The sequence below is a fragment of the Lissotriton helveticus genome, chromosome 5_1 (assembly GCF_964261635.1).
Source record: "Lissotriton helveticus chromosome 5_1, aLisHel1.1, whole genome shotgun sequence".
Taxonomy (NCBI): Eukaryota; Metazoa; Chordata; class Amphibia; order Caudata; family Salamandridae; genus Lissotriton; species Lissotriton helveticus.
Window position 1 is genome coordinate 631,414,936 of NC_136065.1, and position 20,159 is coordinate 631,435,094.

The 20,159-nt window shown below is 42.3% G+C and overlaps 1 protein-coding gene across 1 annotated transcript in view; it reads right to left on the minus strand.

Annotated features, from left to right (window-relative positions):
* Window positions 1-20,159, minus strand: part of LOC144753317 (phospholipase A2, membrane associated-like) — a 152,415-nt gene that overhangs the window by 75,912 nt on the left and 56,344 nt on the right. Inside the window, exon 3 of the mRNA XM_078641056.1 lies at window positions 10,824-10,930. Within this exon, the coding sequence (XP_078497182.1) occupies window positions 10,824-10,930 (107 nt within the window). The remainder of the gene's footprint in view (window positions 1-10,823; window positions 10,931-20,159) is intronic.

A 20,159-nucleotide genomic window follows, 5' to 3' on the forward strand; every position in this document is an offset into this window, starting at 1 on the left:
AGCAGTGAATTTGTGGATCCACGCAGCGATAGCAATGCTGTGATTGACTGGCTGCAATCTGAGAGACAAGCTGCCATTTTGTGCATCGGGACACGGTTCCCAGGGGAGAAAATAAAATGTAAAAGTGATAGATGGGGTCAGGGTAGTGGTACTCTGAACACATGTGACTCCTGGAGCGTTCTCTGAGTGGCCCCTTATGGTCAAGAAACTGTCTATGCATGGCAGGGGTTCGGGTTATAGGTACTTTAGGGCATGAGTTACAATTACTTGCAGTAACTAGAACTGCTGAATTTCTTATGTTTTGTGTGTATATAATCTAAACCTTACTATAATGATCCTGGAATCTTTAGGCTTTTTCAGTGAATTAAATCTCCACCCTCTCCCTCGCACACTGAATCTGCCCTCCTTGCCATCTGGGATGACCTAAAGAATACAGTTGACCGCAACGGGGTTGCTGCGCTACTTCTCTTGGACCTCTCAGCTGCCTTTGACACGGTTGACCATGACACTCTGAAACAAAGACTCTATGAAGCCGGCATAGAGGGAACTGCTTTAGACTGGATCACGTCCTACCTTCGAAACAGAACTAATGTCATCCATACCCCACCTTTCTCGTCCAAACCGTACTCTACAAAAGCAGGGGTCCCTCAAGGTTCTATCATCTCGCCCATGCTTTTCAACATCTACATGAAGTCATTACCAGTACTGATCGATAATTGTCACCTCACGTGCTATAACTATGCAGATGACACGCAAATACTCCTTCAACTGGAATGCCCCAAAGACATCGGAAAATCACCAATTTTCAGCTGTCTCAGAGCCGTGGATCGGTGGATGTCCTGGAGCCATCTCAAATTGAATGCTTCAAAAACTGAAATACTCACGTGTGGCGATTGGAAACATTACAACCCGCTTGCCGCATGGCCTGATGAACTGGAATCACTGCCTAAAGTATCAAAGGAAGTAAGAAACCTCGGAATGACCATGGACTCCAAGCTGTCGATGAATGCCCAAGTGGATAAACTAGCAAGATCAAGATTTACTACTATAAAAACGCTGCTACGAATTTTCCCTCATTTGAGATTTCCACACAAGGTCCAAGCTACCATCTCCCTTGTTCTGTCCAAACTCGATTACAACAATAGCCTCTACCACGGATCACCTTTAACAACCATGAAAAGACTACAACGGATTCAGAACTCGGCTGCCAGACTACTCTTACATATCAAACCATGAGAGTCATCTCCCCTGCCTTGAAAGCCCTGCATTGGTTACCGGTTGCCAGAAGATCCACGTTCAAGCTGATTTGTATCACCCACAAAGCAATACATGGAATGGGACCGCTCTTCATCAGGAATAAAATCACCAAACACATTCAACAAAGGAACCTCCACTCTAAAGGAGCAGCTCGCCTCAAAATTGCACCATACAAGAAAAAAATCATGGGTGGCACATCCTTCTCTGTTCAAGCAGCCAAACTATGGAACTCTTTACCCCCCAACATAAGGTCCACCGACAACCACCTTATCTTCAGAAAACTATTCAAGATTTGGCTCTTCCCCACATAAGCACCATACGCAAACAGAAATTTACAGCATATCCCTCTGTATACAAGCATTTCTTTTCACTATAGATATGTACCTATCTTTGTGTATTACTTTGTATAAACATGTAAAATAATTATGTTGTTGAGAGAAAAAATGATAATAATAAATACATAAAAATCATCTTTGGTCTACATGTACATACTTCCACTGTGCATCTATGTACCTTCCATGTACTTGGATCTGTGTGTCTGTTACTTTTCTCCTGAAAAAGCATATCCAATGCACTACCCTATTTCTCATCCTGTGCCTCTATCAATATCTTTAATCTACATACACTTACCTCCTTTATGCATCTATATGCTTTCAATGTATTATGGATCTATATTTTTATCACTTTCTTCTAATTTAGCATCTCCTATGCACTACCCTATTTCTCAGCCTATAAATCTATCAATATACCCTCTACATCCACTCTCTCATTTATCCCAAACCCCATACCACTTCTATGATTGCCAAAATAACCCTTTCTAGACTCTCTCCTACTCTACCCCTTCTTGCATCATCTGACACCTCTTTTACTATACTGATCCCCTAGAACAAACCGTTCTAAACTCTTTCCTCTGAGTCCTCCCCTCCAAAACTCCCTTTTAATCATCCAAAAGCTCCTCTTATTGCTAAGACCTTTTCAATCAAAATTAACAGACTAACATGTTCACTTCTCAAATTCCATATTAAACTATACTAATATACTACCCAAATAACTGAATAACATATCCACTACTCAAATACTTCATTTTTTTAACTATACTAATTTTCAACAGTAATCCTTTATGGGTTCCGGAGTGCCGTGCTACTCGCCAGAAAAGTGCTTCAACACCTATCAGGGGTAACAAGTGCTATATGAATGAAAATCTTTCTTCCCCTTTTATCCCTCCGCTATCCTTCTCACTCCAAGTAACTGACTAATATCCACCACTGAAATTACTTCATATTTCACCATATTATTTCACCACTAATCCTTTGTAGGTTTCCTGAATAGCGTGCGCCAACAAGCGCTATATAAATACAAACCTTTGTCCTCCTCTATCCTTCTGCTATCATTCCAAATCCAAATAACTAACTAAACTATCAACCACTTAAAATGTACTTGCATGTTTCACTATAGTAATTCAACACTAATCCTCTATGGGTCCCGGAGTAGCGTGCTACTCGCCGAAAAAGCGATTTGACGCCTCTTCAGGGGTAGTAAGCACTATTTAAATGCAATTACAATACAATACAATACAATATATATATCTTGCAGTGTTAACATTAAATGTGAACTATAAATGTCTATATTTTAATACTCCCCTCCCTTATTCAAAACTACTCATATGCAATTATTCCTGACAATGCAAGGTAGTGCGATCTCCTTCTCCTGTTTCTTTTTATGGTACCATGGGAATAGTTAAGCAATGAGTAAGGGGTACCTGTACCACTTTATGAAATCAGGTTGTGATATAGCACCTAGAGTTCGGTGGCACAGGTACATGTGGAAAATTAGAGCAATATAAAGACTACATGGTTTGAACAACAGCCTTAACCCAAAGCTATGTCTCTAACCACTTAGGGCCGCATTACGATGTTGGGCGGAAGGCTATCTGACAGCTCGTCGGTGGCGATCCACCCAACATCTGAGGCCTCAGTCCGATCTTCTATTAAGATATGGGCAGTCAAACCGATACCAGCAGGGGAATCCGCTCTACCTCTGACAGGGTCAAGGTGCATGTCAGGGTGAAGGGCGGATTGTAATCCCCAAAATGAAGGTGGTGCCTACTCAGGCACCGCCGAGGGGATTATGAGGCACTTGTCCGACAGCCTTTCTATGGTAGTCCAAACACCATAGACAGGCTGTCAGAAATGTTTTTTGGATAACCCTGCGACCTTCACTATTAGGGGGCACCAGGTGCACTCCAAACATCCATGCATCATGTGGCAAGCACTGCATGCTGCCTGCCACACGCTGCACGTATGTTTAAAAAGTTTCATTATCCTATTGCGTCTTGTGCTCATGTAATATTTTTGAAGGAAGGTGATGTAATGAATGGTTCTGTCTACCCTTTAGGAGTGTTTTAGTTGATAAACTGATTCATGATTTTCAGCAAACTACACACATTTTGAACAATACATCCAATTATTTCTTTAGAGCATGGTGGTATGTTTATTGTAATTACAAACCAGATAAGGTTTTTAAATCACCACTATCATTAGCTATCACGAGAGCAACAATACTGATAACAGTTGATACATTTTCTAAATAATTCCTCATATTCATTTTCCTTAAAACAGATTGAAAGAATATGGTTTATCAATCCATTTAGTAGATTTGTTTTTTGTACTATATTATGTATTATAATATATTTCTATGAGATTCGCCATTTGTTTTTGTTTTGTATTTCAGATAAACTTATGGAATATATATTATATATTGATACAAGAAAGTTACAATTTACAAATTTCCTACTTTTTTCCCATTTTCATTTTTATTTCTTACATTTTACATAAATTCCTTAAAGCTTACCTTTTCCTAATATTGGTTTGCCACTCTTCTACAATATTTTGTAAATAGATATAATTTTCCATATTATTAGTTATTTATGACAAAGGCTTCGGACAAAATGCATTGTTCGTTTTGCACCAAGAAACCTGTATAACAGGAATGGAGTGCCGGGTGTTTCTCCTTAGAAACTGTACACTGTGTGTGGAAAATTGCTGGTGGCTGCCACAAACCACCACGTGCACCGGTGCCTTAAGGGTGGGTGTGATCGGAGAGTTGGAGGCATCATCTGTGACATATTATTTATTTAGGTACATTTACTGTGTTGTATTGTGATATATTTGACATGTCAAATACTAAAGCTTTTAAACTGCAGGAAAAACAAAAGCATGTGGAGATGGAGTCAGACTAGACTGTTCATACTTTAAATAAAGGCTTCATACTTGATTACACATAGTTATTAGTTTAGCTAAGAGGAAGAGCGAATGTGAATTTGAAAGAAACCAGAGAGGTACAGACTGATATTTAGTTTGTGCAAACCTTCCCTTTCGCTTCACTTTGTGTTGTGCACTCCATTCAGGAGCAGTTTCTTAAAAACTCAGGCCCTCCTTTAGAATTCTGGGAAAATCATTCTGTTATCAATATGTATTACAGCCTGTTTTTGTTACATCTTGAACTAAAATATGAAATAAGTTTGACAACAGTTTTATCCAGTGCTTAATTTGAGCCAGTGGTTTCTGCTGCACGGCACTGCCACTCAAGTGTCACTCTGCCACTTATGTTAGCTGCCACTTGGCAGCTATTTTTGTGTGATTTAAAGATGGGTAGAACAACAGCTGTGTATTAATTCAAAATACATTAAAAACAACTAATACCTGCATCCCTAGCCATTCTTATAGATTTGGGGGTCTCGAACAGTCTGAATTCTCACACTTATAGCAGTGTGATGGTTAGTAGTTGTGTAGGTACTCTCATTGGCAGCTTTGGCAGTGGAAACGGCTGGTGCAAGCTAAAAGGGCCCTGACACTTATTATTTTACATATTAAGCACTGATTTTATCAGAGCTTTTGGTGCTTTTTTTCCACAGTGCTAACACTGTGCCGATACCTCTGGCTGTGTGTTTGGGCACTGAAGGTGTTCTTTTAATCTTTTTAACTCTGTGATTAGACAGACTGACTTGCTTGATTATTTGCCTGCCTGCAAGCTCCGCCTGCTGCTCGCTCTGACCCCGGTCCACCACAGCTGTTGCTGCTTGTGTGGAGGGCGGACTGGCAGAGCGAGACATGCCCCCTCCTGAATCACAAGGCGGGAAGCATTTAAGTGCCGCTGACTAGGACGCGCGCTGACTCTGCAAGCCACGATACCTCTGGCTGTGTGTTTGGGCACTGAAGGTGTTCTTTTAATCTTTTAAAAATCGTTTGTAACTCTGTGATTAGACAGACTTACTTGCTTGATTATTTGCCTGCCTGCAAGCTCCGCCCGCTGCTCGCTCCGACCCCTGTCCACCACAGCTGTTGCTGCTTGTGTGGAGGGCGGACCGGCAGAGCGCGACATGCTCCCTCCAGAATCACAAGGAGGGAAGCATTTAAGTGCCGCTGACTAGGACGCGCGCTGACTCTGGAAACCGAGACACCTCTGGCTGTGTGTTTGGGCACTGAAGGTGTTCTTTTAATCTTTTAAAAATCGTTTTTAACTCTGTGATTAGACAGACTTACTTGCTTGATTATTTGCCTGCCTGCAAGCTCTGCTTGTGTGGAGGGCGGACCGGCAGAGAGCGATACGCCCCCTCCTGAATCACAAGGAGGGAAGCATATAAAGAACCAATGCCTGGGACGCGCAGCGGGCGCGCCGCTGGCACGCCAAAGGCGCGCCAATGGCAAGCCCGTCTGCGCCCGTCCGTGCCCAACCAGGACCAGGGGCTAAAACCCCTGCCGGTTGTTACCCCACAAGGCATGATAACTCTCAGCAGCTGCATGCCCTATGCCCTACACTGAAGGAGAAGTGTAAGCATAGCTTAGAACCATACAAACGCGATCTAAGATGCAATCACTGCCTCTATGCAGGAAGTCGACAGTTGAAATACAGAAACAGGGGTCAGACATTGAATCTATCCCTAATCAACTGCAGATCACTAGCGAAACACAGGGTGGAAATACACGACCACCTGGTAGAGAAGAAGGTGGATGTTCTTTTTCTTACAGAGACATGGCTCAATAATGCCACGGTACCAGAAATCCTAGAAGCCCTCCCTCAGGGATATGCAATCAGTAGGATTGCAAACACGAGATGCAATGCACACTTGAGACTATGAATATCGTGGACAGCGAAACGGGGTTCTTTTCAATCTCAGCTGCAAACAATCATATCCTAAAGGAACTCCTGGTATATAGACCACCAGGACCAGGGGCGCGGTTTGCCTCTAGTCCGATTGAGAGCTTAACCCAGCCAGCCCTCAGGTATGAAAGGCTCCTACTTTTGGGAGATCTGAACCTTCATTTTGATGAGGCCAACTGTACAGTGGCGCAAGAAATTCGGCAGGAATTGGCAGTACTCCAACTTACCTTGAAATCAGAATTGCCGACCCACTCTCACGGCCATCTTCTTTACCCGATTTTTGCGAATTGGGAGATGCTTTTTATTGAACCCCCAACTCCCGTGGTATGGTCTGACCATTTCCAGATCACTTTTAAGACGGCGATACCAGATATTAAAAAACTGAGTAATGTGGGAATTAAAGAAAGACATAGGAAGTGGGCCAATTTCTCCACAGAGACATTCAACAAGACTATCAGCCAAGGCGGGCCCCCAGGGGGATTGGAGATAGAGTCAGCCGGCAAAGATCTGGACAGGCGCATTAGGGAGGCACTGGACAGCACTCCGCCCTGGTCGAGCACTGAACCTAGGAGGCAGTCTAAATCAGCCCCTTGGTTCAATGCCGAACTCCGGGAAAATAAAGCGGCATGCAAACGCCTGGAAAGACAGTGGAGGAGTAATTTCTCTATGAACGACAGGAATAAGTATAAATCTGGTCTTAAAGAATACCACACCTTAATTTAAAAAAAAACGTACGACCTACTACAGCACTAGAATAGAGGGAACAGACAACTCGGCGAAAGAGCTGTTCTCCGTTTTCAAAGAAATCTCTGATCTCGCCAGAACTGATGCCCCTATGACAGGATCAGAAGAATCCTGCAATCGGGTGGCAAAGTTCTTCGCACACAAGGTAGAGAGAATATACGCCTCTTTTCCTTATGCGGCCAGAGAAGGCTAAAGAGATGGACTGCCTCACGATATTCAGCGTCCCTTCACGGGAAGCCCTTTGCACAATAGCGGGTAAAATCAAATCAGGTTTCCCCAAAGATCCAGCGTCTCCCAAGGTACTAAGGGAGAGCATGGAGACCTTAGAGCCTTATATAAGACACCTACTAGATCTCTCCTTCAACTCAGGGAAGGTGCCAAAAACCTGAAAGGAAGCAGTGGTGCTCCCCCTGAAAAATAGCCGAATATAAGCATGGAACAGTTAGAGAATCTGCGCCCCATCTCACTCCTGCCGTACAATAGCGGAGAAGGCAGTCAATAATCAGCTGAAAGCCCACATTGAGGCTAATAAGCTGCTCCACCCCTCCCAATCCGGTTTCCGCGCACTCCAATCGACTGAGTCAGCGCTACTGTTGTCAACAGAGACCCTTCGGAAACATGCGGGTGAGGGACAAACAGCGGCACTGATCCTGCTGGATCTAAGTGCCGCATTCGACACTGTAGCCCATCACACACTGCTACAGAGCCATAAAAGGGGGGGACTGGTGGGGAAAGCATGGGAATGGCTGCAGTCCTTCCTGATGGATCGCAGTTTTCAAGTGGCACAGGGACCGTTTTGATCTAAAGACATCTGCTTGTAACAGAGGGTACCCCAAGGGTACAGTTTCAGCCCAACCCTCTTCAACCTGTATGTTGCACCAGTTGCTGAGATCACGGACAAGTTCAGGGTGGAAGTCGTGTCTTACGCAGACGACACGCAACTGGTTGTGACATTGACACATCCGGAAGAACAAGCCGCCACCAACTTCCGCTCTTGTTTGGAGGAACTGGCAGTCTGGATTGCAAATAACTGCCTCAAATTGAATGTAAGCAAGACCGAGGTACTAATTGTGGGGAAAGTTCCCTCGGTTTGGACCTCGGCCTGGTGGTCTCCAGCGCTAGGTCCTCTACCCAATCCTAGCGAACAAGTAAGGAATCTGGGGTTACGGCTTGACACTAAAATATCATTTGAGCATCACACCAAACAGGTGGCAGGATCCTGTTTTGGGATACTGAGGGTTCTCGGAAAGACTCGGAACCTACTGCCACTCTCAGCCAAGAAAACCATGCTCCAGGCCCTAATTACATCAAGGCTGGACTTTGGGAATGTCCTATATCTGGGAGCAAACACCAAGTGCACTCAAAGGCTGCAACGCATACAGAATGCGGCCGCACGCCTGGTACTGAAGTTATCCAAGAGAACAACGTCAAAACAAGCGCTGAGATCATTGCACTGGCTCCCAATAAAAGAACGGATAATGTTTAAAGCCCTATGTGTTGGCCATCGAATCCTACAGGGTAAAGGGCCCACCTACCTCCACAACCTGTTAACCCCGTACCTCCCATCCCGACAGCTAAGATCCAGCGGCAAGGGACAGGTTCAGGTTCCAAAATTTAGAAGGGTGAGAATGGGAGGACACTTCATTCGGGTTTTATTAGCCCAACAATAAACAGACTCCCTCTGAATCTCCGGTTAGAGATGTCAGAGCGGGTTTTCCGTAGAGTTGAAAACTCACCTATTCCCCAAGGAGTAGAGAGGGAATAGGGTTGGGGGCTGATGATAGCAACAGCAACAGAGGTATCTCGGCTTTCACGCTGGCTTCTATAGCGCGGGGACACAACAGTAGGTGTAACCAGGTGCTTTACAAACTCAATTTACTTACTTACTTACTTACTTACAACCACATTTTACTGGTAGTAATGGGACACCGATTTTCTGTCTCATGTAGTGGCACTAGTATTTTACCAATACATCACTAGTCCACCAAACGAGCAGTCGTATGCTTTATTCTTTATTTGTGTTTACAGGACATATGTGTTGAAATAGTCAAGCATGTATGACGACAGTAGGATCTTGAAATGTATAGCATCAATAAACGAATAAAGACTAATTAGGACACGAAATACAAAATCATGTTCTACACTGCAAGATGAGCGATTTCCGCTTACATTTTTGTATTCTGTGAGTCATGTGTTCAAAATGCGGGTAGGGCCAACAGAGTAGAAAGCTAAAAATGAGACCCCCCCCCGTCATGCACTTTGCCCAATGTTTGTAGGGCTTGAGTTAATTAATGCATATATCCCAAATTATCTACACTCTCCCAAATGTTAGAGGGACTAGCGTTAGAATGCTAAATCTGATACCTCCAAATACATACGCTTATGTCATTTTTTGCAAGGTTTGTGTTAGAAAAGCACATTTGACACTCACAAATATAAACACTTTCCCTAATGTTTGTAGAACTGGGGTTAGAATGCTAAATTTGTCTTGCCCCACATAATGACCTTTCCAGACACTAGTGATACTGAAGTTATAATAGTAAATGTTGCTCCCTCACATATATGTGCCTTCCCTAATGCTTGTTACGAACGGATTTACAACAATAAATGTAACCCTCATTCGAAGTATATTTTATGTTTAAAATGTTCAAGAGTGTAATAAATATTTCATAGTTCAGGAATTGTTATATATATATATATATATATATATATATATTGCTTGTGTTATGAATTAAATAATGCAAGTTTTTCATATGTATTAAATGATTGTCTAATAAATGAATATTGGGTACATGTCTTGAGTTTTTTACTGTAAAATATATATTTGATCAAAATAAATAGTTTTACATTTTTCATATTTTTTTAACACATAATAATTATTTTTTAATAAAATTGTACTTTATTTGTGAATATAATGAATTTGTTTTATTTTGTTAGATCAATAAACATGTTAAAAGATTTAGGGGCTGATTTAGTATACGGCAGATGGATTACTCTGTCACAACAGTGATGGATATCCTGTACACCAAAATATAAATCCCATAGGATATTATGGCATTTATACTTCAGTGGACGGGATATCCGTGACCATTGTGATGGAGTAATCTGTCCTCCAAAATCTAAATCAGGCCCTAAATTTGTTTCACATAATTGATATATCCTCTTAATATAGTTTAGATACAGTTTTGAAAATGTTAATTATTTCTATTATTTTTTGTTTCTAAAAAATACTAATAGATTCATTTATTTTATGGTTAAGTAGACACATATTTGAGGTTTAGATCTTTTTTTAATGATTAAAAATGAGTAATAAATTTAATTTGTATTAATTATAATATTATATTTATGTTATATACATTATTGCACAACTTATTTTTGGAGTTAATATATTGGTAGTAGATTTTTCTGGGATTTGAGTTATCAGTATTGTATATCGATATTTTGTCAGTAGACATTTTCACCTCAGAATCTTTTTAGGTTGATATTTTTGTAGTCAATGTATAGGACTAGAAACAAATGTGACACGCCCACTCTCTAAACCAGTCAATCCTTTCTATATCAGGCATTTACTGTTACTGTACCTCCTTACAGTTATACGTGCACTTGCTCAGCATCCCAAAACCCTTCACGTTAGCGGGAAATGCATAAACACAAGATCTCACCACATGCTAAGTTCCCACTGCTCATGCTGAATTTGTAGCTGTCAGTCATTGGTTTGCATCCTCTTCCCTCTAATCTTATATAGCAGCAGTCGTGGGTTCGACAGCACCTTAGAAAAGAAAACTCAAAGAGTGACCAATTGAGCACAATAATCAGATTATCATACATATCCATACTCTCCATACTGACACTGATGTACTGAACCTAACACCAGCATACCCTTATCGGTTAGGAGAGCTACACTTACCTTAGCACAAGCCAAAAAAGGGCAACAAGTGTTCATGGGAATGTTGATTACATTGGAGCTCTAAGTGCCCCTTGGGGTGGGGCACTGAGAGTTCAATGCCCTTTTGTGGGCCTTGCAAGAAATTTCCAAAATAGGTAAATAACCCAATAAAATAATTGTAACTGCTTCATAGCAGTTAAATAATTTTGAACTGCAGCCTAAAGGAAGATGCTTCTTCCTGGTATACTTACTTCTCGATGAAATCTGATACACTAGAATAGACTAAACGTTTTAACAAACCTTCTATTTTGAGAAGTATACAAAATTTGAGATGTAGAGCACTAGGAAGAAATCATCTTCTAGAACCCTATGTCCACTACTGTAGCTACTAGCAGGCTGTATTTCCCAGACAGAAAACTTACAGGGCTAATGTGGCTCTCTTACAGCAAGACCTCTTAGGATCCTTGGAAATTAGTGGTCAATGTAGTTAGCCCTCAATATGAAGTGCATCTCACCTAGGCATCCTTCACTTCCTGGGCAGATGTGGCCAACCAGTCTCAGGATAAAGTTAGGATGGCTCTAGTTATAATGCAACAAGGTCCACCTCTAGAAGGTTTCCTGTGAGCCAGAGTATATCAGGCTTACACAGTATTTGTTAAAATACCCCTCACACACCAAACGGGCCCTTGGTGTCATGCTTCATCATCGGTGCGGGACGGGCGTTCTACGACTAGCGACTACGCTGGAGCACTTAGATATTGTAAGTGCTATGTGAAGTGTATTGAGTGAGTGTGAGTAGGGTCAGTAGTGATATGGAAAAGTGAGATTTAAAAGAATACCTGGCCTTATGAAAGCAAAACATTCTTTATTAGTCATAGGCTGGTATCGTTAAAAATAGTGTGGCAGAGACAATCTAGCTTAACAATGGGCTAGTTCTCCTGGTGTTGTCAACATGTTTCGAGGCTGACTGCCTCTTCGTCAGGACGGGGTCAGATCCCTCTGTCACTCACTAAGGTTGGCAACAATGTGTGCTATGTGTATATACAAGTGAATAGAATATAGATTATAATACAACTGCAATATGGCATTCAATTTTGAACAGTTATAGCCCTGTCAGTAATTCTGAGTCGTGGGCCTGCAAAGATAAAGTAAGAGTATGTAAGTATTTACTGTGTGTCCCAGTGCGCGTTCATATATCACCTGTGGAAGGAAAGACATGGTGACATATATGGTGACTTTGCGATTGCTGGTAAAATACACTTAGGTGCTGTGACCTGTAGGTGGAAGGAAAAACACTACAAGACAAAACCAACACTTAACATAAAACACACTCTCTATGTCGTGAAGTTCTGTACAAGTCCATGGTGTGCTGTAAAATTAAAAGACTAAGGACTAAATACATACTGGAATAATGAGGAGTCAGTGCCCCATGAGCCGGTCTGGAAAAGGGGTACATGGAACTTCCATCTGTTGGTAAAGTAAAAGTGGGGCATGCCATGGTTTAGAGTAAGGTCATGGTAGCAGGTGTTGAAAGTCTAGGCATAAGGCTCCCTAACGTGGCTATGCCGTACTTACTAGTTCACGAGCAGTCCTCGCATCCTCCCTCATCCGCGGCTTCCATGGTGTGAGAGGAAGGAGAGGAGCATGCGGTTATATACTAGAGTAAATTGGATAATTACTAGCACCTGTACCTGGGAGGGGCGGCTGATTGAGCAGAACACTAGAGCGGTGTAAGCTCAGGAAGGTGAACGGAAACGGGAGCCATCTTGAAACAGTATCAAGGATCAAAACACGGGCGCCATCTTGGAGAGGCCAGTGGTGAAACTGAACTGGTTGTGAAATCTGTAGGCTAGACAACTTGGCAATTGCATGCGGTTCTGTTAATGCAGCGATGCCTGTATGTGCTACGGGCGGTGAATCAGGATTCGAAAAAAAGGCAGACATCTTGCCTAGAAAGCGCAAAATGGGGGTATTGGGGTGAAGGTGTCACATAGAAGAAACCTGATATTCAGTTGTATAGTTGGATCAGGTCTGGAGGGTGGCCTCATGGATCCAATATCAAGCCTCACGTCAATACGTATTATGGGGCCGCATACTAGCCAAAAGACAATCAATCCTAATGTAGGGTAGGGAACACAGTGGGCCCATATTTTTGCAAACAGTTAATCAATACTAATGTAGGGTAAGGAACACAATGGGCCATAGCCTATTCAGAACGATCGCTGTGTGATTAAAGTGGCATGCCAACACACACGAGTGCAAAGTAGAGACAGATCATTGTGCAATTAATCCTTACTCTACAGTGGCATGCAGAGTGCAAACAGCCTATCGCTAGTGTGACCAGTTCAAGTTGGAGAGACCACAGCCAGTTCTAATAGCGTTTTGATCTCCTGATAGAGGTTGTTACTGGCTCAGTTGGGTCCAGGGTATGTCATCATTCAGCCCTGTGATGTGTGTCCCAAGACGAAACACCCATCTTTGCTCTTTCTCCAGGAGATCTTTCTCGTATTTAAATGATTCAACCACTGTCCACTGAAGATCTTGAATACCATGGCCCATGGTTAGATAGAGGGAGGCCATCTTAGTCGTGGTTTTTTTGCAACGTATGTTGCTTCGATGTTCACCAATACGAATCTTGACTGGTCTAGAAGTCATTCCAATGTATTCTTTGGCACATGGGCAAGTGATAAGGTAGACAACATTTCTGCTGTTGCAGTTCGTGAAACCACGTTGTTCCCATGTCGTGCCATTCGAGAATTTGATTGTTTTGCTTTTACTGGTGGATTCACAAGATGTGCATGAGCCACAAGGATGGTGGCCATTTACAGATATCAATTTAGGAGGGCCACTGTCTTTCATGATTCTAGGTCTACTGTGGACCAAGATGTCTTTTAAGTTGCGCCCCCTTCTGTGGGAGAACATTGGTTTCTGGAAGTTCAAAGGGCCACAGTTAAGGATTTTCCAGTGTTTGTTCACTATTTTAGTGTTCTTGTTTGAGTTGATGTTGAATGTGGTTACACATATTGGTCTGGTTTCCTGTTCCTTTGGCAATGTGGGTTCCAATAGAGCCTCTCTATTATTGTTCCTAGCCCTTTTTAGGCCTTTCTTCACAATTTCTCTTGGATAGTTTCTGTGTAGTAGTTTATGCTCGAGGTCTGCCGCTTGGCTTTTGAAATCAGTGTTGTTGGAACAGTTCCGTCTGGGGCGAAGGAACTGCCCATAAGGGAGGTTATCTCATAAATGTCTCGGGTGGAAACAGTTGTACAGTAAGAGGCAGTTTTTAGCGGTAGGTTTAAAGTGGGTACTGGTATGTAGTCTGCCTCGGTTCGGGTAAATGTTTAGGTCCAGAAAAAACAAGTTTCCATTGGATACTGTGTGGGTAAATTTCAGAAATGGATCTTGCTGGTTGAGCCAGACCATTAAATCCTGTCGCCCCTCCAAATCACAAGCACATCATCATTTCCAAATGACCACTTGATCACAGAAGGGGTTCTGTTAGTGGAGAATTTTAGTGGTCTCCAAATGGTGAACATAGAGACCAGCCAGGCTGGGAGCAAAGGTGCTCCCCATGCTGGTCCCGTGCTATTGTAGGTAATGTGTGCCATCATAGAGAAAGACATTTTTCTTCAAAGCCAGACTAATGCACTCCAAAACCACATGTCTCGGGGACTGGTATTTCCATGGTGTTGAGAAAAGTACCTCTTCGATTATCTCGAGGGTTTCACGATGGGGAAGACTCATGTAGAGGCTTTCCACGTCCAACCCGAGCAATAGGTCATGCTCGGGGTCAAAAGGTATTTCCTCAATCAATTGTAGGTAGTACTTCCTTCTTGTCTTTAAGGTACGTGTCGGTTTGTTGGACTATGGGTCTCAAAAACGCATCCGCGAATTTGGAGAGTGGTTCCAATATGGAGCCGATATCGGATACTATTGGGCGCCCTGGTGGGTAGGGTGCCTCCTTGTGGATTTTAGGTATGGTATAAAAATAAGGTGTTATGGGGTTGCTCTGAATGAGGAAGTCAGTTTCTTTTTTGGATACCCAATCATAGGCAGTGGCCACTTCAACCATCATCAGAATACGGATACGTATATCCTCAGTTGGATCCTCTCTAAGTATCTCGTAATTCCGTCTGTCATTTAATAGTTTGCGGCATTCTCTATCATAATTCTGCTTGGTCTGAATGACAATTGCGCCGCCTTTATCAGCCGGTTTTATGATAATCTCTGAGTTGTTAGCTAGCTCATGTAGGGCCTCCCTTTCTTTTTGTGAGGTGTTCTGAAATGTCGCCTTGTCAGTGGTAGGTAGATTTTCTAGCTCCCCCATTACTGCTTTCTCGAAAGCCAATAACTCAACTGGTATGGTAGAGTCAAGAGGAGTGAAGGTGGACTTATTCCTTAGGCCTGTATCTGATGGGTCAATGTTGTTGACCACATTCTCCTTAGAGTCCTTAAAGAAGGCTTACAGTTTTAGTTTGCGCATAAATTGTTTAATTTCCAGACAAATCTTAAATTTGTCCATTCTGTTCGCTGGGACGAAACCTAACCCTTTCTCTAGAACTTTGCGTTGGGAATCAGTAAGTTGAAGTTCTGATACGTTCACCACTAGGTGTCCCGGCTGGTTGAAGCTGTCATGCTCCGTGTTGATACACGTGGAGATACCTCTGGATTCTGGTTCCAGTAGACCTGGGTTCCCTTCCGATTCCTGCCTCTTCGTGGGCCGCTGCGCTGCCCTAAAAAAGGCGGTGGGTTAGAAGTAACCAAAATTCAGGGGTGGTGGCGGGTTCCATTGTGGGAATGGATTGTCCATGTAAGGTGGTACCGGTGGGTATTGCATGTACCCAGGCGGGGGTTGGTAGGGTGCCCACCCTCTACCCCCTGGTCTATGCGGTCCCTGAAAACGAGCTCTGCCTCCCCTGTTACTGTAATTGCTGTTCCTGCTAGATCCCGACCCATTGGAACTGGTATCAGAGGGATCAGTGTCTGTACTTTGGTCACTATAACTATGTCTTGATACATAATCATCTTTGATGTATGGATACACACGTTCATGACTGAACACATCAGTATCTTTCTTCAGTTTCTTGAATTTGCTCTTTTTCAGTGTTAATTCAAAATCCATCATTTCCTGATTCAGTTCTTCTAACTTTTTTTCAGTACTGCCGGGGCCTAGTAGCTTTTAATTTGGACCTCTAGTTTTTGTATGTCCAGCTTGAGTTCTTGAGTCAGCCGGGTTGCTGTCTTGATAATAAGGAACAACCAGTCACTGGTACAATGCCAGCTGATTAGTGACCAGTCTTTTTTGAATGTTGCGTCGTGGGTGAAAATGAAAGGTTCATTTTTGACTATTAAGCCTGGTGGTGCTGCTTTGGCCATGAGGTATTCGGTCATTAGAAGACCATGTAGAGCTGTTTTTATCTGTGTCCTTCTCAGGGCTGCTAATTCATCCCAATCCCCCCCGGTCGGGCTAAGGTCGGTGTTGCTTAAACCTTCAAAAGGGTTGAGAGTTGCTAGGATTCTGTCGACCTCCTCATCGTCGAAACTCAGACCTCCTGCTTCTACCATCTTCTAATTAGAGTGTGGGCTATGTGTGTGTCTCTATGTGTAGTGTTTGTGATTGAAACGTGCTTGTTCCTCAAAATCGCGAAAACAAGTGGTAGAAAGGAGACAAAATAAGAATCATTCGTCTACCTTTTGGCCAGAAATTCCGGCTTTCAGGACTCCCACAGCTGTACGCTGTCTAAAGAGTAAACAAAGAATCAAAAGGGGGGAGTGAAGAGGTAGTGCTAGAAAGCACTCAGGTGGGCACACCCTCCTCCAGTGAATGGTATAAATAAACAACAAGGTCCACCTCTAGAATTTTTCCTGTGAGCCAGAGTATATCAGGCATACACAGTATTTGTTAAAATACCCCTCACACACCCTCAATACTGTGTATGCCTGATATACTCTGGCTCACAGGAAACCTTCTAGAGGTGGACCTTGTTGTTTATTTATACCATTAACTGGAGGAGGGTGCGCCCACCTGAGTGCTTTCTAGCACTACCTCTTCACTCCCCCCTTTTGATTCTTTGTTTACTCTAGTTATAATGCAGCACATCAGCTACACTCACAATAAAGAATGACGGTCCCACAAAGGTTGTTTCACCAACCTTATATTACTCTCTCATCTTTATAATATACAGTTTCAGTATTAGCAGAATTGAAGTCAATGTAAAGCAGAAATCACATCCCAATATACCAATGTAATATATCAATGACACAATTACCCAGTCATGTCACAATGAGAATGATAATCTCATGTGACTACTGGACTGTAGTTAATGCAGATTTTAAGGGTATTTGTTTTTTTAATTATTGTTTTAAAATGTATATGTCTTACTTAAATGTATATGTTTAAATTGTTTTATTATACAATACATATTTACACGTGTGATTTAAAGTGATGTAGAGTTTTACTTTATTATTTGCTTATTCGTAATAAATATATTAAATTAGGCACATAAATATTATACATTAGATTACTTTCTTTTTTTTTTTAAATCATAACCTTTAGTAGTTTTCCTTATACTTTACCATAGGGAGATCCCCACCTCAGTTGTGGAGATCTTGACAAATAGGTAAAAAGCCAATGGTAGTTACTTTACATTAGTAAATTATGTTGCAAGAAGCTCCATTTCCTCACTTGATGGGGAGAAGACATGTAAGTCTACACCTTGGTACAAATCTCCACAAAAACATTGTGATTAGGAGAAAAGTGGATCATTACATCTAGGAGTAGGAATAATTATACACATGATAAATATACATGAATATTTACCTTAGTGAAATGGGTGCATTATCTACAATGCAATGCACTGAGTGGACTTTGGGTCAGAAACTTTCTCAAGATTGGATGGCTTTCCTTTCTACCTCAGTCCGCTGTTCCATGTTCAATGGTTTTACTCTCTATTGTTGTGTTTTTTCTCATCCCAGGAGCATTTCCTCTTTACAGTGTGTATGGTTGTAATTAATAAATGCTTGTGAGGAAAGTATGCATTTCGGCACTGAGTGCACCAAGAGGGGTAAAAGGAAGGGTATTTACTCCACCCAGTAAATGCTAATACGCTGGGGTGAATTATTTGCTGGGCGGGCAAATACCTCATAGTCCAAGTTTTTCTTTAGAAAAAAAATAATTACAAGTGGGATCTGAGTATATTGAAGACCAAAGACGACCTTCATCAGGATTTAACACACATTTTCCCACACCGTACCACCAGCTAACACGCCAAGTTACGCAGAGCCTCGCTCTCATCAGTTTATACATCGATCCGCCTTAACTGTTTATCTGACTGGTAAATAAAGACTTCTTTATAATTGAGGCTTATCATGTGCCCTTTCTTGATTGGATTGTCTTAACACACACGCCCGCATTGGTATCTGGCCAAATAGAATGGATAGAAGCCCTGACAAAGTTCCCTCTGGCAAAGAATCGGGAACGAACTGTGTGCCAGTTTTAAAAAAAAGATCTATTGAATAAAAGGAAACAACCTTGGAATAACACTTCACGCTGTCTGTACTGACTCCACGAGTGCACCTTCCATTCTTCTTCTTGAACTTGGTTCACATTTTCCCACAGTACATTTCAGCAGGACTAACCTGCCAAAAAATACCTGTGCAAAACTATGGGGTGTGCTGTAATTACCACATTACTCATAATTAGGAGAACTACCAAAACTCGCACTTACAGACAAATCGGAATTTACGATCCAACACCCACAGTCCAAAGAGTCAGAACTTCAATGTAAAACTAGATCCTCATCCTTAGGGTGGTCTTCCCCCAACTTTTTGCCTGCTTTTAGGACTCTGAGCACTTTACCACTGCTGACCAATGTTCAAGTGCATGTGCATCGCCCCTAAAACATGGTGACATTGGTATATACCTGCTTGCATTATTAGTTTACCGGTACGTTCCTTGTAATATTGTATACCAAATACACAGGGCCTCTAATCTAAATGCTTCTATTGGGCCTGCAGCACTTATTGCGCCACCCCCACAAGAAGCTTTTCAAACTTGTCTCAGAGCTGCCATTGCAGGGCATGTATCTGCAGTTCACTGCCACATCGACTTGGCTTTTAAAACCACTTGCCAAGCCTTAAACTCCACTTTAATTACACATAGGTCATCCAAAATGTAGGACCTAGAAAGCCCTATGGGCAGGGTGCTGCGTAACTAAAAGGTAGGATAAGTGCTTTTACGTTTTACATTCCTGGTAGTGGCAAACAGCTAAATTCATTTCTCACTTATGTGAGGCCTACTGCTCTCATAGAATAGCATTGGGAATTCCTTAAAATACTTTAAAGTTGTAATTCCTGATTAGAAATAAGTAGATAAATCATGTTTCATATCTTTGAAATGGTAATGATAAATCATCTTTAGTGTTAACGTTGTATTTGACATTACTATACTATTTACTGGTCTATGTGCCTGCAGCCTGTCCCCAATACGTGTATTGGCTGCAGTGACAGCTACACTTTGTGCATTCCCTCTAGATAGCCGTAAACAAAGGAAGGTGAGGCTTGTCTGCATTGCATTCTGAGCACTCATCTGCATTCATCAGCATTCTGATGGATCTTCCTGGGAAAGGTGGAATGGGAGGGGCTGACACTTACACTTCAATATGTAGTGACCTCTCCTCACACAAAGCACTGATTTACCCCCCCACAGATAGCCTGGCAGACAGAACTTGGCTGAAAGGGATCTTTGTCCACATCAGAGAGCTCCTTTGAAGTCACCCTCTACATCAAAGGCACTTTTGGGTATAAGTCCTGGAGTTCTGACTCTACCAAATCAGTACACCACTGGACCTGGGAAGAAGCCTGCTGGAGTAAAGACTGCTGTGCTCCAAGGATTGCCACACTCTATCACACAAAAAACCAGCTGCGCTGCAGTTGCAGGCGTCGAAGCACACCCGAGTGGCACTCGGCCGCTTGGGTGGACCCCGATGATGAAGAATTGTCACCACTAGGTTGGGGAGTGAGGGGTTTCTAAAAGAAAGAAAAGATTCTTTCTGAACTACAACTTTCTCCGTGTAATTCACTAGGACACTCTGTCCTGGGGAAACTCCCTTCTTTG